A 27,818-nucleotide genomic window follows, 5' to 3' on the forward strand; every position below is an offset into this window, starting at 1 on the left:
CAGTAGAAGATTATTGGTATCTTAAGGGATCTTCCAAATACACAAAAATTCTGCGCGTGATGGCGTGGATCCTTCGTTTTGTCACAAAATGCCGAAGAAACTGCATTCGTCATCCATCCGAGGTTTTGTCGGTAAAAAAATCAGTCAAGCTGAATTAACACTGATGCGTTTATCTCAAGAAGAATCTTTCGAAGGTGTCGAGGACCCAAGAATCAGTTGTTTGAAGGCGTTTAAGGATAAGTCTGGAGTTATTCGCTTGAAGACTCTGATCTCCAATAGAGAAGATCAGTTTGGTTTCCGTTACCCCATAGTCCTTGAACCACGGCATCCTCTGGTCAGAAAACTAATCCAACATAAACACGAAGAGCTTCATCACGCCGGCATGCAGATAGTGATGAGTAGCCTGAGAGAACAAGTAAGGATATTATCTAGTCGACGAGCAATTCGGTCCGTCCTCTCCAAGTGTATAATATGCAAACGACACAATGCCAAAAGAATTGAGGCATCACCGTCAATCCTTCCAGAGGAACGAACAAGAGACGCTGCTGCATTCGGAGTATCAGGAGTCGATTGTGCTGGCCCATTGTATTTAAAAGGCGGACAGAAGGCGTGGATTTGTCTGTACACGTGTGCGGTTTATCGAGCAGTCCACCTCGAGCTGATCACTTCACTCTCGACGGAGGCGTTTCTGGAGGCTTTTCGACAATTTGTTGCACGCCGAGGAAGACCGTCAGTTATGTTTAGCGACAATGGTACTAACTTCACCGGGACAGGCAATCTGTTACGTGGAATTAATTGGAAAAGGATCGCCGAATATAGCGCCGTAAAGAAAATAGAGTGGCGTTTTAATCCACCCTCCGCCGCATGGTGGGGCGGATGGTGGGAGAGACTAGTCCGCTCAGTCAAGGAGATACTGCGGAAGGTTTTGGGACGAGCCTGTCTTACGTCAGATGAGCTATACACAACGCTTTGTGACTGTGAGGCTATTGTAAACTCGCGCCCCATCACTTACCTGTCCGAGGATTCTGGTCAGCTGGCCCCATTAACTCCGTCGATGTTTATTCAGGATGTACAAGAAAGTGGATTGCCGGATCTGGATCAGATCGAAGAAAGCAACCTGAAGGCGAGACTACGCTATCGTCAGAAGCTTCGAGTAGACTTACGCTGTCGATTCCGGTCGGAGTATCTAGGGCAATTGTCAAGAGCGAGCTACTCTAGTAACGATGAAATCAAGATAAAAATAGGAGATGTCGTTCTCATAGGAAGCGAAAGTCAGAAGCGCCTAGATTGGCCCTTGGGACGGGTCATCAAGATCATTCCAGGCAGGGATGGCGAAGTACAAGTAGTGCGAGTTAAAACTGCAAATGGAGAACTCGTTCGTCCTGTTCAGCGATTATATCCTTTGGAAATTTCGACTCCGGGCGAAATGGAGGCGTTGAGTAAGTCGGTGAACGAAACTAAAGAATCATCTGAGGAGAATTCTCTTCCGGAAGATCAACCTTCTCCTTCGAAGATTGAAGAAGCCGATGAATCCGATAAGGAAGATACGTCATCAGAAGTTCAAGCGAAATTGGAAGTGCGTACCAGAAGTGGACGACGAGTAAACGCGCCAAGCAGACTGGACTTATGAGATTCAGTGCAATGTTCTCCTTTTTTTTTTTTTTTTTTTTTATCAATTTTATTTGTGTTTTGAGTTGCTCTCGTTCTCAACTCAAGGTGGGAGGATGTTGAGTATTTCCCCGCTTCGTATTTGATTTTCTTTCTTGTCGATAGAGTGAGCCACAGTAAGCTTTTTCCTAGGGACATAGTGAATTTATAGTTATAACAACTCTCTAGGTTTTATAGAATATATGGTGAGGTCGCTCGTGCGAGGAGTTTAGTTCGGTCACAGTATATACAGTAACGCAACTCTCCTGATTTCTTGTTGTCTAAAACGGAGTGCGCATGCGCGAAATAAGTAAGCGCCCACTAACACCATCTGAATGTCGTTCTCTGAACTTCTTTCTCAATTGCTCTTCCTTTCTCCGTTCTGCTCTGCTCCCTCTCAGAATTTAAATGGTCAGTTCAGTAAATGCCTATCTGTATTGGAACAGAAATTTGGAGAGAATTAGCTCAATTACCCACTGAATGCTATTGAGAGCTGTTAGAAGTGTTTGAAAAACTCTGAATAACTACGTTTGTGATGAAAGTGAAAAGAGTTTAGGAGTATAAAGTGGTTACAAACCTCAGAAGGTAGGATAATTATTCATAATCATTGTACTTAAAATCAGTCATGCTTAAATTAAGAATATCGTTTATCTATTTATCTTGTGAAACTAACTCTGATGTGATACTCTAATATCTAGAAAAAATTGCTGCTTGATTCTACGTTGTCTACGAACGGTTACATTTCTGAAATACTTATTAAAATGCAAATTTCTGGCTGAAACAGACGTCAGATAATTCAGATATCGACTTCACAAAAGATAGTGGTGTCGATTTTGAAATGTCCAGCATGCATTCCACAATACAATACAATTTGTAAGTTATCATATAACAGCGTTTCATGATTTAATTCAGAATTTATATTAAAAGTAATGATTTTTTTTTCTTGTAGGGAAAGCTCATGGTTGAAACTATAATACTTCCACCGTTTAAATTTTTAGTAAATTGCGGAAAGATAACATATTCTCTCAGCAACATATTTATCTAAAAAGATACAAGTACGTATTATACCATCTTACTTACAAAACATTAATACGTCATTTAATATTAATGTGGCATATTATTAAATATTTTATTTTAATTAATATTGTTGCGTAATTTTTTTATAGATATCTCGTTTCGATATAACAATAACAGCTAGTGCTCGGCGATGCACAAAATCTAAACGCAATACCGAGCGAGAAGGATTTCAAAATTTATATAGAAACAAAGCATGGAGATCCACATCCAGACACGGGTATTCCACCTTCTTTTGCGACAATAAAATCTGAAATGATTCTAGGCAAAAACCGCCAGTTTTTCATTGAAATGGGACGACCGACGAAAGTACATTTCTCTTTATCCCGGCTCAATCAACTTTATAACATACAGAATAAGGTAACTCAACAAAGAATGTATAACATATTCGTATATATTTTCAACAGTTCTAAATTATATCAATGTTCTAGGTATTATCGTGTTTTATTGATGACGACGTGCAAGTACCTACAGAGAAGAATAAACTACGGATATGGATTCGCAAAATATAGCAGTGCCGACGAAATCGAGGAAATTCAGTGTACCTGATTTACATTTAAATACAAGACAGGTTGTATTATCCTTGAAGACTGACACCGGAGCAGAAATTATTACCAGTTTAGCATCGTTAAACGGAAACCTATCGACACTATAGCTTCTAAGACTAGACAGAATATATTCAAATCTATCCATAGATTCTTTCATTGTATCTGCTATCTTAAATAAGAATATCAAAGTGCTATTAAATCCATGGTGTTACAATTTCGTATGTAAATTTTTGTATGTGGACTTTTGCTTACTCGGATCAGAACGGCTCTTAGGAGAAATTTTATAAATTTATAAATGCAATGCTCAATCCGGCGTATGGGAATCATCGAGATAATATAATACATATGTCCATTATTCTATCCAGACACATTTTATATAAGCCATTTACTGCCAATTGATTGATGCATATCTATCGAAGTACATATAGACTCTCATTCGATGAAGCATTAAAACGGAACGCGCGGAAGCGCGTCCGAATTCCGGGATAAACTTCCGAAAACGGCCCCCCTCCGATTTCGATGAAACTTTGTGAAAAGCTTCGTTTTGGGTCAAAATGAAAGCCCTTAAAATGAATTTTGGCGACTTCTATGATAAAGCCATTTTTTTAGATAAAATGATAAAAAATATAGGAAAATCTTCATAATTCTACAGGATGTTATAAATTGAATATATACTGTTTGTATTTAAATAATCAAGGTCAGAAGCTAGTATGTATATATATAAACAAGCTTGTAAAGCGCGCCACGAACCCATGTGACATCTCGTTTCGCGTGAAAAGTGTATGCGTGAACTATTTCGGGACTACCGCACCTCCCCCGAAAGCACGGGGGGGGGGGTGTGCGTGAACCTCGGTTCGCGTGGAAAGTGTATGCGTGAACTATTTCGAGACTACCGCACCTCCCCCGAAAGCACGGGGGGGGGGGGTGCGTGAACCTCGGTTCGCGTGGAAAGTGTATGCGTGAACTATTTCGGGACTACCGCACCTCCCCCGAAAGCACGGGGGGGGGGTATGCGTGAACCTCGGTTCGCGTGGAAAGTGTATGCGTGAACTATTTCGGTACTACCGCACCTCCCCCGAAAGCACGGGGGGGTGTGCGTGAACCTCGGTTCGCGTGGAAAGTGTAATATATTACAAAGCATATTATTTATGTATTCTGCTGTAAGTATATAATAAAAACATTAAATCATTAAATACAAACAGTATATATTCAATTTATAACATCCTGTAGAATTACGAAGATTTTCCTATATTTTTTATCATTTTATCTAAAAAAATGGCTTTATCATAGGAGTCGCCAAAATTCCTTTTAAGGGCTTTCATTTTAACCCAAAACGAAGCTTTTCACAAAGTTTCATCGAAATCGGAGGGGGGCCGTTTTCGGAAGTCTACCCGAATTCCGAAATACAACGATCGTCGCTGCTTCTGCGAAGTAACAATATCATGGTTGTAGAATTTCGAATCGTTACTCGACCACTCTTTCGGGACACTTTTATATTTTTATAATATATCATATTAGGTATACATTGATTATTTTGCATATAAAATTTTATTTTGCATGTTTGTATGTACGATAAATATGTCGCTTTATATTATACGAATTGTTTGTTATAACAATTAATGATACAATATTTCAAATCTGTATACCAATTTAGTAATATAATCATTAATCGATATAGGAGTCATCGGATACTTCTATTTTATATTTTCCTATATTTATATATTCCTAATATTTTTTTCAGTGTTTATAATCCTAATATTCTGTCTGTAACATCGGATAAGAAAGAATCCTTCATAATCTATCCGAAAACAGTTTCTGCATCAGAAAGAACATAAAATGGATTAGTATATACATTTCTTATCCTTCAGATACAAAGGAATTATTTTTCTATTCTATAAGAAATCGCAATGCATTCGAAATAGCGCTTAGATAGAGCTTTATTAGAATACTACCTAAACATAATTTCGAATATATTACGAACTTTTATGGAGTAGAAAAGTGATTTTTTTTTTATCTGAAGAAGAACTCAGAATTGGTGACATAGAAAAGAATTTCTTTTAAACTCTTAAGAGTTGTTTTGGGACAGAAATGATATACGGAAAAAATACTTTAAAAATTTTTTAAATCAAGAATTTAAAAAAAATTCTTTTTCAATTCTCCGTGCTATCCGGAAACATATCGTCGTATTAAAATTAAAATTTCATTTATTGCATTTTAAATTAAGCATTAATATATCGTATCTTATTTTTATTTTGGATGCATAATTAAAAATTATTCGTTTATTTTATTTAATCTAATAAAATTATTTTAAATTAAATATTTTATAATTATAATTGTTTTCTAATAAGTATAATGTATAAAATATTATATTTTGCTCTTTGGTTGTTCAATATATGTTATATAACATTATATTTTCTAATAATTTACCTCAATACATTTATATTATTCAATCTGCAATCACATTTATATAATTTTATTTTTTCTCATTTTTGAATTTTTTCCCTTATTTTTAGTAGATACATAATAAATATTTATCTTCATTATTTTTATTAAATTCAAATTAATTTCATGTAAAAGTGGAGTGAGAGCGGAGAAAGAAAGAGCAATTGAGAAAGAAGTTCAGAGAAAGACGTTGGGCGCGTAAAACCGCTCAATAGCACGTGATTGGCTCTTATACTTTTAGATCCAACGAATCAGCGTAGCGTGTCGATAAGACGACACTTAACAGTTGTGTTTGCCTGAACGTGGCCGTTCAGTTGGTGCTAGTGGGCGCTTACTTATTTCGCGCATGCGCACTCCATTTTGGACAACACTAACATCAAAGGCGCCGACAGAGAGTTGCGCTACTGTATATACTGTGGTTCGGTTCAGCAAGCCAATGCGACGAGTCGTGTGTAATCCGTTCTTTCGAGTTTTGCAACAATAAATTGCTTAAAATAATTTACGTCTACCCTTCGATACATCGACCAACCCGAGTCCTTAACAATTATAATATATAACCACATCAGCAGAGCATCTCTTCCTAAGCCCATTATCACTGCATTTTATATAAATAGGAAAAGGTACTCAATATACTGGTCGTCCGTCTTAAAAAAATTAAACACGAGGCAAACACAAGCTACAACACAATACAGCACATTAAGTATATATTTCATAAAAAATTCAGTTGCTCATCATGCATGCAACCATGTCAGGCTGCTTTTAAAATTCTGATAATTTTCAAGTTTTTTTTTAATTTTTTAGATTTGTTTTACTAATATTTGACTAATTAGATTGATTTTATATCTATTTTTAAACGGTTAATTTTTTATTTAATGATACATAAACTTTTAAATGCATTTTACGTATTTGGAGTTCTTTTTTCTGTATCTTTTTTTCACCTTTGTAAGATTTTTTAAATAAAATTACTTTATTTCAAAACTAAAGCGTTATCTTCAATTTTTCTATGATAGCTAAATTCTAAAAAACTATATTTTAATTTCTCTTCATATAATTATATCCGCTTAAAATTAATCTTTCTCTTACAACGAAAATATAAAGAGTAGACACATGAAATAAAAAGTCATCGCAGGCAAACTCACCACGCAGTTGATACCGTACTTATGTCCCGGAAATTCCGCGATCTGCACGGCGTTGTGCGGGTCGGCAATATCCCAGACACGGACGTTCGGCATATGACCGCATTCACCGGTGGCTAAGAGTTTACCGTCACCGGCGAGCGCTAGAGAGGTCACAGTCTTCCGGCAGGCATTCAATACGTGTGCTTGACTGTTTCGTCGTGGATTAAACAGCACGACAGTGCAACTGTAATAAAAGAATACTAATATGTAAAACGTAAGCAATTTTAGCTTAAAAGAGAGCAATTTATTTATCGAAATTTGTGATACATGACAAACAAGACGACTGTATGATTATAAATAAATTAATAAATTAAAATTAATCAATAACATCATATTTTACATTGATTTAAGTCTCGTTATCAGAATTAATCGGATTTCATACAGAGATTTTCTAAATATGGTAAATTATGCGTTCTACCCTGGTAACCATCTCCGATAGAAAACGATTAAAAACGACTATATCTGTATCGTTTTTAATCGTATCTTATCGGTTCTATCGTTACATATTTAAAAGATAGATAAAATATTAATCGAATCAAATCAGTTTCTAAATCCAAATAAGAAAATAACTATACAAATTTTATAGTTATGAATCGTTTTCTGTAATGTACAATTATTACCCGTCTAAATCAATCGTATATACACGATATAGTATATATCGTTGTTTATGGTAATAATTTTACCGTATGCATTAATACGGATATATAAAAATAAAATGATAGACATCTCATTGATATTTATATGACTTAACCGAACCAACACATCTATCGTTTCTTATCAGGATTTTCCGACATACAACTTATCATCTTCTGTACAGCAGCTAATCGGTTCATTTTCTGTTGTATATCAATGATATAAATTGAATCGTTTGAAAGCCTTCTACTTTGTATATGTTTTTATAAGGTTAAAACGATAGACATCTCGTCGATATTTATACGACTTAACCGAACCGATACATCTATCGTTTCTTATCAGGATTTTCTGACATACAACTTATCATCTTCTTTACAGCAGCAAATCGGTTCGTTTTCTATCGTATATATCAATGATATAAATTAAATCCGCATCAACCAAATCGGCGATTAGTTCGCGGCAATGCTGCTAGGCCGCGCATGATGGAAAGCGCTTCTCGTATTTAAAATATATCCAGTCATAATATATAAGCAGACCCCCTGCGAGCTGCGAGCTGCGAGGCAAAAAGCAGAGCATTCCAGTATCGTAACTAGAGGAATCTCTTCCTATAAGGACCTCCTGGCGGTAGCCGCCCCGGACACCGAACACCGAGCCCAGCGGCCTCCGACTCCTGGCGCTAGTTGTCTCGTTCCCGGCGTTCTTCAAAACGATAAAAACCGATTGAAAGAAATGAAACGGTATGAATCTGATTCCTTAATTCACGATTCGTAACGATTGAAATGGATTGACTAAAACCGATTCAAACGATTCATTAACCATATTAAAAACGATAGAAACTGATGTGCAGTTGATAAGACATTTACGATAGAATCCCAAGTATTTTGTAACGTGAGTTTCTAATGGAGTATCGTAAATAAACAATTCACTAACCATATTAAAAATATATGCAATAAGAACATTTTTATCGTTTTCTATCGTTGGCGGTTATCAGGGTATATTGAGAATTTAACAATTTAACGATTTTATCAGTTTGCGGTAGTTGATCTATAGAATTGAATTAAGGCTCCCGCCTATTTCATTAAATGTCTCTTTTTCTCTCTTGTTACGTATTTGATCTCACCGTATTATACACTGATTACGCAGTTAAAAAAAAGATAATTATACTTCGTACTTCGTACCACTTTTGATGGTTAATGCAATTTGATTTCATAAATGCTCATTTACGTCATAATATTGAAAAGTTTAAAATTAACGCTATAAAACAAATATTTTGATTAACAAGGAACTTCATGAAAGTATCCTCCTCCGATTTACACGAGGGAAATTTTAATATTTTGTATTCGAGATCAAACGGACACATAAAGGACACATATTCTTTTATACGTATGTTTAGAGGGGTAAAACATCCCTTTGAAAAAAATCAGTTTTTTTTTCTTTCGGAGTAAATATCGTCAAAACTATAAAAGATAAAAAAAATTTTAATAGTGACAGTTGACGTAACCCTACGTCTACTTTCCTTCTTTTTTTTTAATACCCCCCTTATACTCCCTCCTTACTGTCGACAAAGACGTAGTTCTACGTCGAAATTTTGGTAAATATATGCATAAAAGGTTAGACTTCGCTGATTTTATCGCTATTTAAATATGTTGTAGGAAAGGTCTTTCTGAGTAATTCTACGCAAGAAAAAAGTGGGGGACGGCATCGGTTTAGAAGAAATAGTAAATTGAAGTTTCATAATTTAAATATTTTTTTTTAGGTATTATAAAGTAACATTAATTCTATAATGATTATGTGGAAAGTTAAAAACCCGTTTTTTAATCTTTTCTCGCTTCGTGTGGAAAGTTACATCGTGTGGAAATGCTTAATATTTGTAACAGAAATAATTTATTAAAGCAAAAAATAGCTAGTATATTAAAAAATATATATACAATTTTATATTTTAAAAAGTATAAATACAAAGTATTTTCTGCTTTAATAATGGCCAAAGCATAAATTGTTGTTTTTTATTATTGCACGGTTCCATATAGGTTTGCAACTTTCTACGCAAAGCGTCGAGGTTCATCCTACCCCCACCCACCCCTGCCTGCCGAGAAAAAGCGGTAGCCCGGTACACCTACATGTGTACTGTCTATACACACATATATCAGCAAATTACTTCCTTTAGCATTAAAATTGTGAAACTTTAAGGTAATTATGCAGTATAGGGGGGGCACCTCCGTTGACCTTGACCTTGACATATGTTGTCAAGGTCACCCTTTTGAGTGACCTTCAGAAGATTTTAGTCGTCGCTCGTTTTTTATTAAAAAGTTATAAACAAAAAAAGTTTCAAAAATATAGTAGTTATTTTAAGTACTGAGAGGCATAAACGACTAATATTACGTTTTTCTTTAAAGCAGAGAATACTTTATTTCGCGAGAAAGTCGCTGCTTTACTAAAACACAACATTTAAAGCAGTAAATCGTACCTATGTAGGTTAGTGGCGCGCTTTAAAAGTATTTAAGTGTTTAAAGCGCGTCAACTAACCTATATATGTACCTATATATGCTATATTTTCCAAACTTTTTTTGTTAATAACTTTTTAACGAATAGCGAGCAACGGCTAAAACCTTCTGAAGGTCGCTCGTGGTCACGACCTTGACAACATATATCAAGGTCATTGAAATCGGTGAGGTCGCCAAACTTTTTTTGTTAATAACTTTTTAATAAAAAACGAGCGACGGCTAAAACTTTCTGAAGGTCATTCAGGAGGGTGACCTTGACAACATATGTCAAGGTCAAGGTCATCGGAGGTGCCTCCCCTATACTGCATAATTACCCAACATATTTAAGTAACGATAAAATCGGTAAGATCTGACCTTTTATGCATATTTACTAAAATTGTAAATAAAAATTAAATAGTTTCCTACTTTAAAATAATGAGGAAAAAATTGTATTTTTGTATTTTTTTAAATATTGACATTACTTAACATTTTTTCAAAATATAACTTTATTATAAATAATGTAATTTATATTGAAATAATCTTTAACTTGGTGATACAAGAATTTCAAGATTAAGAAAAAATTAAGTGATAAAAATAATAGATTTTAAAAAACAGAAATGCAAGAAAATAATAAAAACAAAAGCAACAAAAAAAGATATTGATAAAAGCTGCATTCCGATATGTACAAATAAAATAAAAACTTGCACATTATTTCCTCGTAGTTTTTAATTGTGCAAGTAGAAACTTGCACATTGCTTCCTCATAGTTCCTAAGTGTGCAAGTTTTTATTTTATTTGAGGTATAATTATCGGTATTTATTTGTTTTGGCTTCCTCATAGAGGAAGCTTTGTTAGCAAAGGTTCTGATTTCACACTTAACTCTTTTGGGGACTGCGTAAATAATTATATACATTCACTAAAAAATACTAAAAATACTTGTCCACTTAAAAACTAAAACAATACTTTATCGATAAAAAAAATCAGCCCGATATTATAAATATTTGAGATAGCGATTTATTTTTAATTCAATTATATTTTCCAGTCTTTTTTTTTTCTACCTCTATTTCTTATATAATTGGTTAAAATTTGGTTGATCAGATCAAGTTTTATAAAGCTTCTATGTATGTACGAATTCTTCGAAATTTCAAATGTGTGTAATACGAGATCTGATCAATCAAATTTTAATGAATTATATATGAAATAGGGGTAGAAAAAACTGGAAAATATAATAAAATTAAAAATAAATCGCTATCTCAAATATTGAGAAAGCGGCAGCGTAAAACACATTTTTCAAAAAAAGGAAAATCTGCATAAAATCTATACCGGTAGACCGATTTCAATAAAATTTGAGGAGGACATACTTTCTATGATACTCTATTTGTGTGCAAAAATTCAAACTGGTATCTAAAAAATTGTAGAAGTAGATGCGTGTACAAAAATCCGTACACACACACACACACACACACATACATACATACTTCCGGACATTTTTTACTAATATGATTTTTCGACATTTTAGAACATTCTAAACCTATTTCCATCAAAATCTCGAAAAAAAAATTTTTCACCATTACAAAGCTTCCTCTATGAGGAAGCAATATTGATAAAAGCTGCATTCCGATATGTACTGTCAGTAACTGATAGTACTGAAAATCTATATAGTATACGTGACGTAAAATAAAGAAAAATATAGATTTTTAGTACTGTCAGCGAATATCAGAATACAGCCAAAATAAGAGCGTTATTTGTAAATTTGTGATGTTCTCACAAGACTTCCATTACTAAAAACTAGAGACTCTCAAGTAAGAGTCTGGCCACTGATCGACTGTGTAGTGTGTGCTGATTGATGTTGACAAATCATGACAGAACTAATCCAAAATAAAAAAAAGCACCCAAAAAAAGAAACAAACCCAGCTACATTTGTTATGATTTGTCATATAAAACATGTCGTGTGTCTCTAATATATGAACTCTAGGGTAACTCCGGTATATATGCCGCAGCTAAGAGAAACTTAATTTATCGAGTACTATTTACTATGTTTAAGGCAAATGAATTATACCAATAAAAACTTTTCTACTGTCTACTACTATTTTACGTAGGTCGTAACACAAGATCGCGCTTCTTTCTTACTACAGTGAGAAAATCGATTCAACTCTCACGACAGTTTCGTTAATGTTAACAGTAAAAAAAAAAAATAAATAAAATTGCTTTAAATTGTATCTAAAAAAATTAGCATATTTTAGCAAAGATATATGTACAGAAAATCGTGCTACAATTGACATAGAAATATGCACTTAAGTTGAAAGCTTGCTCTCAAAACTAATGTGCAGAATTATGTATTTAAGTTGAGTAAAATTTCTGCTGGATAAAATTAAGAATAAAATATGTACTATTAGTGAAGCTACCAAAATATGGTTAAATTTATTGCAGAATGTTAAAGAAGAAACATTTACTTAACTATAGAAATAAAGTGCTTTTAAAATAACCGTTTTAATATGCTTATGATACTTCCACGTTATATGACAAACCGGTTAGATCATCGTTTTATAAGTCAAAAATTGAGTCAAGACCAATTAGAGAAAGCTCTAGAATATGCAACTGCATATCATCCTGAAGTTATGATATAATAAAATATCAGTCAAAATGTTCACCATTTGGAGAATTTCTGCGCTCAAAATATAGAAAATGTTAATCCTACTGTCATGGTGGCATACTCTTCAGAGTTGCATAAATAACGCTATGTTCAACTTGTCTATGCAGTTGCATACAGCTGTTGCTTCCTCTGTAGGTATCGAGCGACTATTTTATACTTTTGGCTTAGTTCATAGTAAATTATAAAATAATAAATTAGGGATAGAAAAAGCGTCAAAATTAGTCACCATTATTAGAACCTTTAATTCCAACAGTTCAATTTTAAAAGAAAAAACATAAGAAACAAATAAACCATAAAATATATGTATATAAACAAATAAGAAATGTGAAACATATATGTATATGTATATATATATATATGGTTTTTTTCTGTTTTTTTTTTAGTCTAGATCCCTTCCCTAAACCCTCTTTGTTCTTACTTTTTTATTTGCAAATTCGAGGTTCTTTCCACTTTAAGTTATATTTTTCTCTCTTAAATTTATATATGTATATATATAATATACGTATATATACATATATATAATATATGTATATATATATATATATATATATATATATATATATGTTTGGTACTCGCGTGTAAATAGTTACTTGTAAATAGTTGTTAGTTGCGTCATTGTATTGTATTCGCGTTAGATTAGTTGCTTAGCATCTTTGTATATATTTGTCTCGTTTACGGTCGGTAACGAGGCTCACTTCGTATTAGCGACTCGCGCGCGACGTTGGCGGATCGCGATCCATTCGATAGTCAATGTTCGCGCGACTCACCCGACTCGTGCTGCCCGCACGCGGGCGGCCACCCCAAGCACGAAGAAGAGGGGCTTCTTCCCGGTGTCTTCGCGAGGCGCAAGCACCGGCACAGTTGTATTTCGTACGCGAGAGGAGACAGTAAAATTTGGGGCCGTACTCGACGCCTCACGTCTCGGACCATCGTCGTCTCTCGCTTTTCGAGAAGAATTACATCGTATCGATAGAATCTTGCCACATAGTGATTTTGTGGACGGTATTCCGCGCCCGGGTGCACCCCGCGAAACGGCGCCGTGTGATTCGAATCGTGTGCATTAACGCTTGCTTGCTTGTCTTCCGCCTGCACGCACGATCACGTGATCCGCATGCGTCTTGCACGACCATCCTGCCTGGGCTGACTCTCCGCCACCACGAGAACCAGGAGGAAGGACGGAGGCTGTGCGAGGACATCACGGGCTACGATACGGTGAGTCGCTTCGCACCCCCCCTTTTTTGGCATTTCTAATCGTTTTCGTGAGGGCACGGGCCCTCTGGTCCTTCAACCGAGTTTGACCATTCGCGAATCCGGGGCGGATAAACACCCCCCCGAGCATTGGTCCTTCGAGCCGGATCTAGCTTCGCGTTCGTTACTTCCGCCAACCTTTCGCGCGATTCGCAATACTTCGCATTAATTCGTAATATTAGTCGGCCCTGTTGGGCATTCCGTTGTGCGATAATCGGCGCGTGCACGATCCCACCGCGTGATCGCTCTTGTCCGCACGTGCATTCGGCACGCTGTGGCGAAGAAATACGCGTGAAGATTGTTCGCGCGTGCCATTATTCGACACGCTACCCCTGCACCCGCGTGCAATACAGATTAACGCGATAATTGACGCGTGCACGTTCGCACCGCGTGATCACTCTCGCTCCCCCGCGTGTATTCGGCGCGCGGTGAGGGGAAGTTCGCGCGGGGATTGTGCGCGTGCCGTAATTCCTCGCGATCGAGAAGACGCCGGCACACTCGGTGCCGTTCTCTCAAGTGAAATTCGCGCTCGCTGCACGCTTGGTGCAACATCATTTGACGGAATCATCAGCACGTTCGGACCGCGTGATATCTGTCGTCCGTACGTCGCTTTCAGCACGTCGCGACGGGAATATCCGCATATTCGTTGCGTGCGCTATTATTTCTCGATACCGAGAGAACACCTTATTATTTTTTGCGCTCGAGAGTACGATTGCACACTCGGTGCCGTTCTCTTAATCATAGTTTGTGCAATAATAAGCGATCGAATATTCGCGATATTCCATTGCTTCAGCTTAACCGTCGAATTCGAGACGCCCGCCCCTCCCGACCTTGGCGACCGGTGCGGTGTTTTTCGATATTGTTGTTGGTCTCCGCGTTCGAAGCGAGACCTTTGAAAATATTTGGCACGTGCTCTGATCACGTGCACATACATTTGCTCGCAAATATTAGTTGTCATCTCCCGATCCTTCTCACTCCTGTAGGACAAAGCCTTCGAACCGTTGTTGATTTTCGTGTCTTCGCGCGCGTGTAGATCATCCTCACCATGACGAAGGGGGCTCGATCGCGGCGCGAGCTATGCATTCGCCGCATGAGGGAAATTCATCAATACTCGGTGCTCGCATCGGAAAACCCGACTCAGAAGGCGGAATTTATGGCGCGCTACCCGACGGTCGCGAAAGTGGTAGATGATTTCGAGGGAAATCACCTAAAGATTATCCAAGACGTCGGGGACGACGAGTTCGAGACGGAGGATAAGATTCGCGACGAGTTCGACCGATTGCGCTTCGCTGTCGTGGGGCGATACGAGAAATTGGCTCGAGCCGCACGGAAGGCCGATCCGCCGGCTCCATCGTCCGCGTCTCGCTCGGCCATTCGCCTGCCGAAGCTCGCGCTCCCTCAATTCAGCGGAGATCTCGCGCTGTGGCCGACCTTTATCGCGCTCTTCGACGCGGCGGTTCACAATAACCTCGACGTTACCGTCATCGAGAAGTTTCAGCATTTACTGACTTCGCTCTCTGGCGAGGCTCTCGGTGTCGTAAAACACCTGCCGTTGACAGTGGAAAATTATCCCATCGCGTATGACGCATTACAGGCGCGCTATTCGGACAAGCGCGAGTTAGCTAAGCAGTATTGGCGTGCAGTCGTACACGCTAAGCCTTTGGTCGGGGATACTCCCGCCTCTCTCCGTGCGTTATTGGACGGGTTCACCGAGAACACGCGCGCTCTTGGAATGTTAGGCTATCCGGTCAAGGCGTGGGATTTTATGCTGTATAATCACTTGCTGGAAAAACTCACCCCTACGTTACGGGAGAAGTTTGAAGCGAGCCACATGTCGGTGGACTCGCCGAGTTTCGATCAGCTGGTACAATACCTATCGAGTTACTGCTCGGTTCTCGCGTCAGTGGCGGGTCCTTCGGCGCAATCGGGCAAATCGAAGCCGTCGACTCCCGCGAAGAAGGGCGCAGCGACTACCTCGCTCGTCACCCGGAACGCCGCGTGCGTAAAATGCGGAGAGCAGCATTTATTAGCAAAATGCGCCGGTTTTCTTCAACTCTCGGCAAGGGAGAAGCACGACCTCGCGCGTGACAAGGGATTATGCTTGAACTGCCTGCGCTCGGGTCATAACCTCAAAACCTGCCCCAGCTCGTGGACCTGTCGGTCCTGTAAATCGAAACACCACTCGCTCCTGCACTTCGAGCAGGCTAACACGGTTTCTCCCGCAACCGTTCCCTCGATAGCTTCGGGCGCCAGCGAGTCCGCGCCCTCAACCATCGTCGAAAACAAGCCCATCGTTTCGATGGCCAGCGTTTCTAACAGTGTGGTGCTCCTTTCGACCGTGCGGGCCGAGGCCCTTGACGTTAGGGGCAACGCATTTCCAGTACGCATGTTGCTGGATAGCGCCAGCCAGGCAAACTTTATTACAGAAAGCTGCCTTCGAAGGGGCGGTTTCGCGCGGACTAGACATAGCGTCGCCGTTTTGGGCGTCAACGAGACGAAGGCTGCCACCACTCGGGGCCTCACTTCACTCGTGATTCGCGTAAAGAATCGGGATGATCTTCGTTTCCCGATCGAAGCCACGGTGCTCCCTCGCATAACTTCGCCGTTGCCTAACCATCGAGTTGACTCTAAGGATTGGAGTCACTTAACGGGACTGCCGCTCGCGGATCCGGAATATCATCTGCCGGGCTCTATCGATATATTGCTGGGCGCGGATTCCTTTGTATCCGTGCTACGTGACGGTCGCCGCACCGGGAGAGCCGGGGAACCGGACGCCTTCAATACCGCGTTCGGTTGGGTACTGATGGGCGCGGTCTCTCCGGCGTTACAAGTGCAGCCACTGCACACCTTTGCCACCACGCTCGAGTCAATTGATGCCGCGGTGGAGCAATTTTGGAGACTGGAGGACGTGCCGGAACACCCTCCTCGATCCGAGGAGGATCAGCGATGTATAGAGTTCTTCGAAAGAACTACTTACCGTGACCATTCGGGTCGTTTTGTCGTTTCGTACCCGTTCGCGTCGGGCCTTCCCACGTTCGTGGATTCGCGGCCGATAGCCGTAAATAGATTGCGCGCACTCGAGCGCCGTTTCAAGTCAAATCCGGACGTTCGACAGAGCTATAACGCCTTTATGCAGGATTATCTGGATAGCGGTCATATGACCATCGCGAGTGAGGCCGCTCCTCCGGACGGCCGGGTTTACTATTTGCCGCACCACGGGGTGCACAAACTTGACAGTACGACCACCAAGCTTCGCGTCGTCTTCGATGCCTCAGCGAAAGGCCCGAACGGGTTATCTCTCAACGATACGATTCTAAGCGGACCGAAGCTACAGCCCGACATAGTCGCGGTTCTCCTCCTCTTTCGCGCGAAACCCGTGGCTCTCACCGCCGACGTAAAACAAATGTTTCGGCAGATCTGGATCACGCCGGAGCATCGCGATTACCAACGCATCGTCTGGCGTTTTTCGGAGTCGGACCCCATACTCGATTACTTGCTTAACACGGTCACTTTCGGGAATACGGCCTCGCCGTTCCTGGCCATTTACTGTCTGCTTCAATTAGCGCGGGAGAATCGCGAACGATACCCCCTAGTTTACACCACCTTGCTCGAATCGTTGTACGTCGACGACGTCGTGGCTAGCGTCCGCTCCGTCGGTCAGGCCGTCGCGCTGCGAGATCAGCTCCTCGAATTGTTCCGAGGCGCCGGTTTCGAACTGCGAAAATGGGCGAGCAGCCACTCCGAAGCGTTGGAGGGGCTCGACCCATCAATCTGTAGCGACGCGATGCTTTCGTTTGAGTCAGCCGATGACCAGGTCCTCAAGGTCCTGGGACTCCGGTGGCATTCTCAGTCGGACACCTTTGGCTTTCAAATCAACCCGCTGAATCGGAACTGCACGAAACGCACCATTTTGTCGGAGGTGGCCCGCGTGTTCGACCCCTTGGGTTTTTTGACCCCGTTGACGTTCACCGCGAAGTGCCTGATCCAGAGGTTATGGACGCTAAAGCTCGAGTGGGATGACGAACCCCCGTTGGAGGTCCGCCGCCAATGGGAGCGTTACCAATCGGAGTTCGACGCGTTGACCGCGCTCCGTATCCCGCGCACGTTCCCAGTGGGCGATAACATTCGATATGAGCTCCACGGTTTTTGTGACGCAAGTGAGCTGGGCTACGGGGCCGTAATCTACCTGCGTGTCGTCGCTCCATCGGAGAGCAAACGCTTGCTTCTTTGTGCCAAGTCAAAGGTGGCTCCCCTCCGCGCGGTCTCTTTACCCCGATTGGAGCTCTGTGCCGCGTTGCTCCTCGCCGATTTAACTGCGTACGTCCGTCAGGTGTTACGGGGTCACACCGTCATTGACACTGAGCGCGCTTGGTCCGATTCCACGGTCGCGCTTTGTTGGATCCGATCCTCTCCGCATCGATGGAAGACATTCGTACGCAACCGCGTCGCTCGTATACAGGAGAGGATTCCGATTGCGGCTTGGGGACACGTGCCCACGGATCAAAATCCGGCGGATCATTGCTCGCGCGGACTGTTTCCCCGCGACCTCGTGGCTAGCTCGATGTGGTGGGAGGGACCCGAGTGGTTGACGGACTTCGAGACTCACGTCGAACCGGTCCTCTCGGAGGAGTCGCTTCCCCGCGAGGAAGAGCGGATCACCTCGCTCGTGTCACTCGATCCGCCCGGTTCATTGCTCGCGTTATTGGATCGCTTCTCGTCGCTAGACAAAATCTGTAGAATAGTCGCATACGTTTCTCGATTCCTAAGTCGTTCCAGGGCCAGGCCGGCACCCGCGACCTTGGCCGTGGACCAACACGAATCGCATTCCGCATTGTTAACGTTAATCAAACTCGTCCAGCTGGATTCGTTTGAGGAGGAGATCGATCGTCTAGGGCACCGGAAAGGGCTGCCAAAACCGTTTCTCAAACTCGCTCCCTTTTTGGACCCAACGGGTCTTCTCAGGGTGGGCGGCAGGCTGATTCACTCGGGATTGGCCTACGAGACCAAGCACCCTATATTGTTGCCCAACAAACACCGGTTAACCGACCTCATAATCGAGCGGGAGCACCGTGCGAATCTGCACCCGGGTAGACGCACGCTCCAATATCTCCTCGCACAACAGTTCTGGATCCTCGGAGTCCATCGCGCAATTCGACGCGTGCTCTCTGCGTGTTATAAGTGCTTCCGAGCGAACCCTCGCCCGAGTCAACCGCTCATGGCGGAGCTACCGGTCGACCGCGTGAGCCAGGTCAAGCCCTTTTCGGTGAGCGGCGTCGACTTTGCGGGACCCTTCACGCTCGTCACTCGCCGAGCGCGAGGGGTCTCCTCGTTTAAGGCATATGTCTGCCTTTTTGTTTGTTTCGCGGTTAAGGCCGTCCACTTGGAGGCGGCGCTCTCGTTGACCACGGAATCCTTCCTCGCTGCGCTGCGCCGCTTCGTAGCCCGTCGCGGACGCTGCTCCTTGTTATATAGTGACTGCGGCACGAACTTTGTGGGCGCTTCTCGGGAGCTCGCAGCACACATGCGCGGCGCGGCGGAGCGGGAGAGGATCCGATGGTCCTTCAACCCTCCCTCTGCGCCCCATTTCGGGGGCCTCTGGGAGTCGGGCGTTAAATCTTTTAAAACTCACTTACGGCGGGTGGTGGGGGAGCAGATTCTGACGTTGGAGGAGTTCGCGACGGTCCTCGCTCAGATAGAATCCGTATTGAACTCGCGGCCGCTTTGTCCCGTGAGCACGGATCCTCTGGACCTAGAGGTCCTGTCTCCCGGTCACTTCCTCACAATGGAGCCCCTGGTGGCCATTCCCTCTCCTGACTTGACTCCTCTCCCCGTGAACCACTTAGGTCGATGGCAATTAATACAGCGAATTCACCAGGACTTCTGGAGACGCTGGCATCATGAGTATCTCTGTACTCTCCAGCAGCGTCCCAAATGGTGGACCTCCGCTAATCCGCTCGCCGTGGGCTCACTCGTACTCATTCGAGAGGAGAACGCGTCGCCTCTCCAATGGAAGCGCGGCCGCGTAGAGTCCCTTCACCCGGGTCGCGATGGCGTTCCGCGGGTCGCCACGGTCCGAGTGACGGGCGGTTCGATCGTGCGTCCCCTGGTGAAGCTGTGCCCCCTGCCGATGGGCACACTTCTCCAGGCGACCAACCCCGATCCGTAAAAAAAATGCATCTCGCTGCATTTTGGTGGGCGGGATGTTTGGTACTCGCGTGTAAATAGTTACTTGTAAATAGTTGTTAGTTGCGTCATTGTATTGTATTCGCGTTAGATTAGTTGCTTAGCATCTTTGTATATATTTGTCTCGTTTACGGTCGGTAACGAGGCTCACTTCGTATTAGCGACTCGCGCGCGACGTTGGCGGATCGCGATCCATTCGATAGTCAATGTTCGCGCGACTCACCCGACTCGTGCTGCCCGCACGCGGGCGGCCACCCCAAGCACGAAGAAGAGGGGCTTCTTCCCGGTGTCTTCGCGAGGCGCAAGCACCGGCACAGTTGTATTTCGTACGCGAGAGGAGACAGTAAAATTTGGGGCCGTACTCGACGCCTCACGTCTCGGACCATCGTCGTCTCTCGCTTTTCGAGAAGAATTACATCGTATCGATAGAATCTTGCCACATAGTGATTTTGTGGACGGTATTCCGCGCCCGGGTGCACCCCGCGAAACGGCGCCGTGTGATTCGAATCGTGTGCATTAACGCTTGCTTGCTTGTCTTCCGCCTGCACGCACGATCACGTGATCCGCATGCGTCTTGCACGACCATCCTGCCTGGGCTGACTCTCCGCCACCACGAGAACCAGGAGGAAGGACGGAGGCTGTGCGAGGACATCACGGGCTACGATACGGTGAGTCGCTTCGCACCCCCCCTTTTTTGGCATTTCTAATCGTTTTCGTGAGGGCACGGGCCCTCTGGTCCTTCAACCGAGTTTGACCATTCGCGAATCCGGGGCGGATAAACACCCCCCCGAGCAATATATATATATATATACTAGCTGGTTTTACCCGGGCTTCGCCCCGGAGGACATATGTAATAAGACACGCAAATAGTCTCTCTCTCTCTCTCTCTCTCTCTCTCTCTCTCTCTCTCTCTCTCTCTCTCTCTCTCTCCCTCTCCCTCTCCCTCTCCCTCTATGCCGATTATTTCCCAAAAAATTAAAAAAATCGGTTTCCAGAAAATCGGTAGCAAAAAACTATACACTTTATGGCACTCTCCGGGAAATTCTACCCTTATTTCATGTACCCTTGGTAAAAATTCGGTCCACTAACGAATGAGTAGTTCGCGGACAGACGGACGGACGGACGGACGGACAGACAAACAGTCGGGTTTTATATAATAGTATGATGATATACTAGATTTTTCGCCCGCGCTTCGCGCAAGCTCAAAATCTATTCCCCTCCCCCCAAACTCACCTATTAATTAAGAGCACCAATAGAACTCCATAAAATATCCCATTTTTAACCCCCCCTCCCATAGTAGCTATCCCCATAAAATTAGTAATCTTTTGGTACCAGTTTCATCAAAATCATCAACAAAAAATTAGAAAAATTTTGGCACCGGTTTCAAGAAAATTGATCCAATAATAAGAAATTATCAATTAATGAAAAATTAAACTTATCCTCCAAAAATTAAAAAAATTTTGGTACTAATTTCAAGAAAATCGGTCAATTAATACTTATTTTTCTCGAAATTTGAATAATTTCCAAACCGGTTTCCAAAAAATTGTTAACAAAAAATTATCCATAAAAAAAATTATTCATAAAAAAATTCAGCTTGATATCTCAAAATTTGCGAAAATTGGAGCAATCACATACATTTCTTTTTAAACAAAAATTGGAAACCCCTTTACTATTAGCAATTTTTCTAATTCTATTACATTTTTTAGTTTTTTCTACTATATAAGTACCTGACGTCTGTATGTCTGTCTGCCTGACCGCGAACTACTTGTTATTTCCCGAGAAATTGGAAAAATTTCGTAACCGGTTTCAAAAAAGATTTGGTAACAAAAAATTATACACTATGACAATCCCCGGGAAATTCTACATCTACTTCATATACATTTCTTTGAGATTCGGTCAATTATTTCCTGAAAAATTGGAAAAATTTTGTAATTGATTTCCAAAAAATCGGTAACGAAAAATTATACACTTTATACCACTCCCCGAAAAATTCTACCCCCATTTCATATATAATTCGGTTTTAACATGAATTTTTTTTATTAAGCGGTCTGATAGATCATGGCATACTTTCTTTGTAAACTTTTTGAATTTTTGCAATATCTTCAAAATTGAAGAAAATATAGTACATGAAAGTGTGCTGTGACGTCATACTTTATATAAGAAATGACGTCATATCTTTTAAAGTTGCCGTCATCAAAGAAACTTTAGCAAGCTATAACTTTCTCAAATTTAGGTTTTTTTTTAAATTCGAAAAGTACTAAAAATCGGCTTAGATTCTCTACATTAATTATGGATACCGCTTAATAAAAAAAAATGTTAAAACAGAATTCTTTGAGATTCGGTCAATTATTTACGTGTGTGAAATTAGCATCTCAAGTGTTAGCATCTTACAAATAAACTGCAAATTCACTTGCATTCAGCATAGTTCTATAGTTCCTGATAATTTTTAACAATAGTTCTGATGAATTTACTATTAAAATTGCGTTTTTAAGAAATGAGATGCTAACTTCCAAAAACACCTGATAGTATCTCATCGTATTTCGAATACATGATCACGGAGGAGTAAGATTCCATAGAGTTCTCCAGTCTAGACACATTCTGTCAATAGTTCTGACGATTAAACTCCGTAGAAAATAATTTATAATTACAAAACCCATCTGATCCCATGTGTATGAAGCTGGCGTGGAAACTCAATAATTGTTTATAGTTCTAGAGTTTCTCTATGAGTTAAACAAATAATTCCGACCATTAAAACATAAGAATTGATTCAAACAAAAAGTTGACTAAGACGACAACTTCACGCTGCGTCTCAATTTGTCTTATAGCAGTTTCCTTACTATATCTCATCAGATTTAAACTTGCAGTTAAAAACGAGTTCTATAAAGAGTTCTGCAGTTTAAAACCAAAAACATCGATACGATGACGAGAATTATCGAATATCGACTAGCATCTCACCCTTATCTGTCTTATCTTTCTCTACGTATAATAGAGGATGATTAGCGCAAGAGAATATGTTAAAATTATAAAGGTTAAGAATAATAAGAATACAGAGGATAAATATTATAAGCAGATGCCACGAAACAAAGTCAGAAAGACATAGGATTAACTAGTTTAGGATTAACATACACAGAGAGAATTTTCTCTTAGAACTTACTCTGAAAATTATGGTAGTTGTGGGATAACATGTAGGGGAGACCAGGGCGAAGTTGTCAGTATTTTTTCGATGCCATTTTTAACTACAAAACAAATAATTTTAGTAAAATGTGGTATACCCTTGTAAAAAGTAAACCCTTGGCTAAAAAATGTATATGGACATTTTTGGTCTACGTCGCTTTGTTCAACTGGTATAGAGTGAAAACGATAAAGGTGCAAAAATTGAAATGTCAAAATTGCCGGAGCGGAGTCGTCACTCCATTCTCAAACTGAATTTTAAATGAAAATTCATAATTCCAATCATGGAAAAAGATAGGATACATTTTATTATTTTTTAATAGAAAAATGGAAACATTAATTAAAAACACGATGGCGGAAAATAATTACAAGAAAAGCGCACATATACTTATGTGCCCTATGCTCGCACGAAATGCACTGCTTCTCGTCAGCTCTATTTTGTCATCTCTGAGCACACGCAGCACATATTATCCAAGTCCTCGCCGGAATCCGACCACTGCTGCTTCTTTGACATTGATTTTTGCGCAAAGCCTCCATGATATGGCTTGGTGACGACTTCGCTCCGGACATAGATTTTAAGTTTGATCGCTCATAAAATATTAGAAATCAACAAAAATAAAAAAATTTCATTGGATTCGTGTGCAGCATGCATTACTCTTCAGAATCACTTATCTCGAGATTCGGAGAGAAAATAATATTTAAAATATTTAAAATTTTTGTCGCGTAAAAAATTTTATTTTTGACCTCCAAAAACACGTTTGCCTTAATGAAAATCCCAACATGGCACATGAGGAGAGTGGGCTCCCTTGAGCCACGGGGTCCAATGTGACAGTGCGAGTTTTCTGTATTAACGTTCTGCAAAATAGTGACGGTGGGTATGAAAACTTTCGTTTTCAAAACATATAACTTCCATCAAAAAATTATGCCAAAATACCCTTATGAAAAAGTAGTACTGGTTTTAATACTGGAAAAAGTATTGGTGAAAGTACTGAAGACATAAGTACTCAAAGTACTACTAAATACTCGATGATGAGTGGAGTATTCGAGCTGCAGCAGAGAGCTTGGGTATAAACCGAACAACTTTACAACGCTATGTCAAAAAGTATAAGGAGACTGCACCGGAGAAGCGTAGATGCAAGAGGCTCACACCGAACTACGCAACAAAAGTGGTCTTCTCACCTATTATCGAAGAAAATCTGAAAGAATACCTAATGACTGCATCCCAAATGCATCATGGATTAACTCGCAAGCAAGTTATGCAATTAGCATACCAGCTAGATGTTGCGAACAAGCTTGATTGCCCACAGAATTGGGATGAAAAACAGTCTGCCGGGTCGACTGGTATTATGGGTTTATGAAAAGGCATTCTGAGCTTTCGCTAAGGAAACCCGAAGGAACTAGCTTAGCTTGTTCCACTAGTTTCAATCGTACTTCGGTTAACGCTTTTTTCGATAATTTAGAGACCGCGTATAAACAGCTCGGAGCTGACTTATCGCCCGCTGCAATCTATAACTTTACAATTAGATGAAACTGCTCTATCGACGGTTCACAATCCACCCAATGTTATCGCTCCTAAAGGACAAAAACAAGTAAGTCAAATGACATCGGGTGAGCGGGAAACTTTGGTTACGGCGTGTTGTATTATTGCGGCTAACGGAAACTCGATTCCTCCTTACATGGTATTTCCGCGCATACATTTCAAAGAGCACATGTTGAAAGGGGCTTCGCCGGGCTCTAGCGGAGAAGCATCCAAAAGCGGTTGGATGAATAGCTAATTGTTTGTTGAGGTTTTGGAGCATTTTCAAAAATACGCGCGTGCGTTTGTAGAGAAAAAGATTCTACTCATTCTTGATAACCACGAATCGCACGTCACCATAAAGAGCTTAGATTTCTGTAAACAAAATGAAATCATCCTTCTGACTCTGCCTCCGCATACCTCCAACAAAATACAACCACTTTTGACCGTACCGTTTATATAAGTCCTTGAAAAGTGCTTTTAACGCGGCTTATAACGAGTGGATGATCAGTAATCCGGGCAAAATAATTTCTATTTATGAAGTGGCGGAACTTTTTGGAATCGTTTATCCTTCGACTTTCACACCTGATAATATTAAGAAAGGATTTGAATCGACCGGTATTTGGAAATTGAATCAAAATGTATTCAAAGATTCCGACTTCCTGTGCTCTTCTGTCACGGATAAGCGATCCTGCGGTTACTGATACTGCGTCGGAAAATACCGGTCTTCCTTCAAACAGGAATATTGATCCTAATCTCGATGTTATCGAATTTCCTAATGATAAAGCTTGTAAACTCCAACGACGTTATTGTATTAAATACTTCGATGGACCCGATCGACCTTAATCTTCCTTCGAACAGGAATATTGATCCTAATCTCGATGTTATCGAATTGCCTAATGATAAAGCTCAACTTGTAAACTTCAACGACGTTATTGTATTAAATACTTCGATGGAGCCAATCGACCTTAATTTACTAATCATGACGCTTGGTGTTAGTGACGTCTTGGTACCAAACCCGGAAGTCCCTATGTCTTGCGAAGTTAGACCAGGCGCAATTGATAGCGTAAAAGCTGGTAACAAAGAGAATTTCGTTTTACCTCAGGATGTACAGCCGTTTCCGAAAGCTGCTCCACGAAAAGGTGTTAACAGAGAGAGAGAGTCCGTAGTGCAATATTAACAGACAACCCTGTTAAGAACTCTCTATGTGAAGAGATGAATGCCAGACTCATAAAAAAAGATTTAATCGAGGAGAATATAAGCGTAAAAGGAGTGCGGCGCTCGCTGCGAAATCTAAGACTGAGCCTAAGACTGTATCGAAAAAAAAACGACCCGAAAGCGTAAACAATATAGAATATAAGTATTGTTCCGTGTTAAACTTAAAATGCATAATACGTCTTAGATTATAAGTCTAGTCGCAAAACAGAGGTTATATTATAATAATATATTGATATATATATTGATATAATATAATAATATATTATGATAATATATTGCCGATTACTATGTTGGAACAATTTAATAACGTGCAATTGACCAAAGATCTGTAATAAACAGAATTTAAACATATCTCTTCTACGTGTCACAGGGTACCCTACCTTTCACATTACATGTCAGTGTACCCTACGCTATGGCTCAATCGACCCCACGCGTGGGGTCCACTGTTACAAACGCAGCATTTCAAAATATCAATATTTTTGCAAAATATTTCTAAAAATTTACTTCTTAAATCATTTACAAACAAAGTTTATGATATTAAGCATCGAATAGTGCCATTTATCTTCTAATAAAGTTATTAAAAACCATTTTCAATGTCATTTGAAAAAACGTGGTTCAAGGGTGCCCACTCTCCCCTAATCTCGCTAAACTCCGTTGGTTACATGGGCACCATAAGTAGTGTTTACAATATAAATGGCGAGTTCACGCAACATACAGATTTCAAGATAATTGTAGTGATGACTCCACCCCGGTCTCCCATCATTCATAAATTATTATTTCTTTACTTACCAACATTGTGATATTTTAAGTATTAATTATAAACAAACGGAACACACATGAGCGACAACTTTCCTTCTGAGAATCCTTTTTAGTACCCAAAATACACAAAATTTGAAAACTTTAAAAAAATCAGAGAGCGTGCTGTTATTCTACATATTTACCTAAAGTTTTATTAAATTAGCAAATTAATAATTAGTTATAAAAAATTATTAATTACGTAAAAATTAATAATATTTAGGTAGAAGTGAATTACGCATTTGTCACGTTCTGACTGTTATAGTTCGTCCGTTTTTTGGTCAATGCATTTAAGCAATTTACCAGGGATTTGGACAAGTTGTGTGAAGGATATTATTATATTTATTATTCGGGACCGAAAAGATATCTGAGTTTATACGTATGGTAACGAGGATCAGCTTTATTTATTTGGTTATAATTAGGATAATCAACGTTGAAATCGACAGGAATAAGTTTAAAGGGGGGTGCGTTTTCTAATTGTTGCAATTGTTGGAGGAAGGGGAGAGGATCTTGATTAGAAATGACTGCTTGCTTGATCTGGAATCTGATTCGTTTAATACGAACGCGCCTACCTCCTTTCTTCGTCATTCAGCCGCGTTCACGAAAATGAATTTTAAGCTCGCCACACTCTTCGGCAGCGCTCAAAACCAATCCGCCACACCCTCTGCTCGCCACACTCTTCGTCAGCGCTCAGATCGTTAGCGTAGAGGTCAAATTCACTTTTAGGAATTTGTCGAGATTATTGTCTTTTTCTGGAAACCAACTCCGTAATCGCCACGCTTTCGGCAGCGAAAGTACTGGATCGCCACACTCTTCGTCAGCGCCCCAGCACAGATCGCCACGCTTTGCGGAAACTGCAAGTCGGAATCCCAGAAGTGACCGATTTGTTGATTAAAAATACGAAATGAGATTCCAGATTTTTACCTTTGTTCCTTTTTAAACTTATCTTACCTTTATTCTATAAATCTCAATACAACTTGTGCGTGAAGCGCGGTCTTATGAGGTATGAGAGTGTAGGGACTAAGTCCCAGAA

The 27,818-nt window shown here is 40.6% G+C and overlaps 2 protein-coding genes across 13 annotated transcripts in view; one reads left to right on the forward strand and one right to left on the reverse strand.

The window, feature by feature from the left end:
• Positions 1–27,818, reverse strand: part of Wdr62 (WD repeat domain 62) — a 227,182-nt gene that overhangs the window by 42,792 nt on the left and 156,572 nt on the right. For all 12 annotated transcript variants that reach the window (XM_077424013.1, XM_077424021.1, XM_077424019.1 and 9 more), the window contains one exon: positions 6,851–7,073. In XM_077424013.1, coding sequence (XP_077280139.1) covers positions 6,851–7,073 — 223 coding nt within the window. The remainder of the gene's footprint in view (positions 1–6,850; positions 7,074–27,818) is intronic.
• The window catches only part of LOC143907335 (uncharacterized), a 181,526-nt gene that overhangs the window by 41,302 nt on the left and 112,406 nt on the right, over positions 1–27,818 (forward strand). The gene's annotated exons all lie outside the window — the stretch shown is intronic.

This window comes from Temnothorax americanus, unplaced genomic scaffold (genome assembly GCF_048541705.1).
Source record: "Temnothorax americanus isolate GAGA-0224 unplaced genomic scaffold, ASM4854170v1 Scaffold8, whole genome shotgun sequence".
Classification (NCBI taxonomy): Eukaryota; Metazoa; Arthropoda; class Insecta; order Hymenoptera; family Formicidae; genus Temnothorax; species Temnothorax americanus.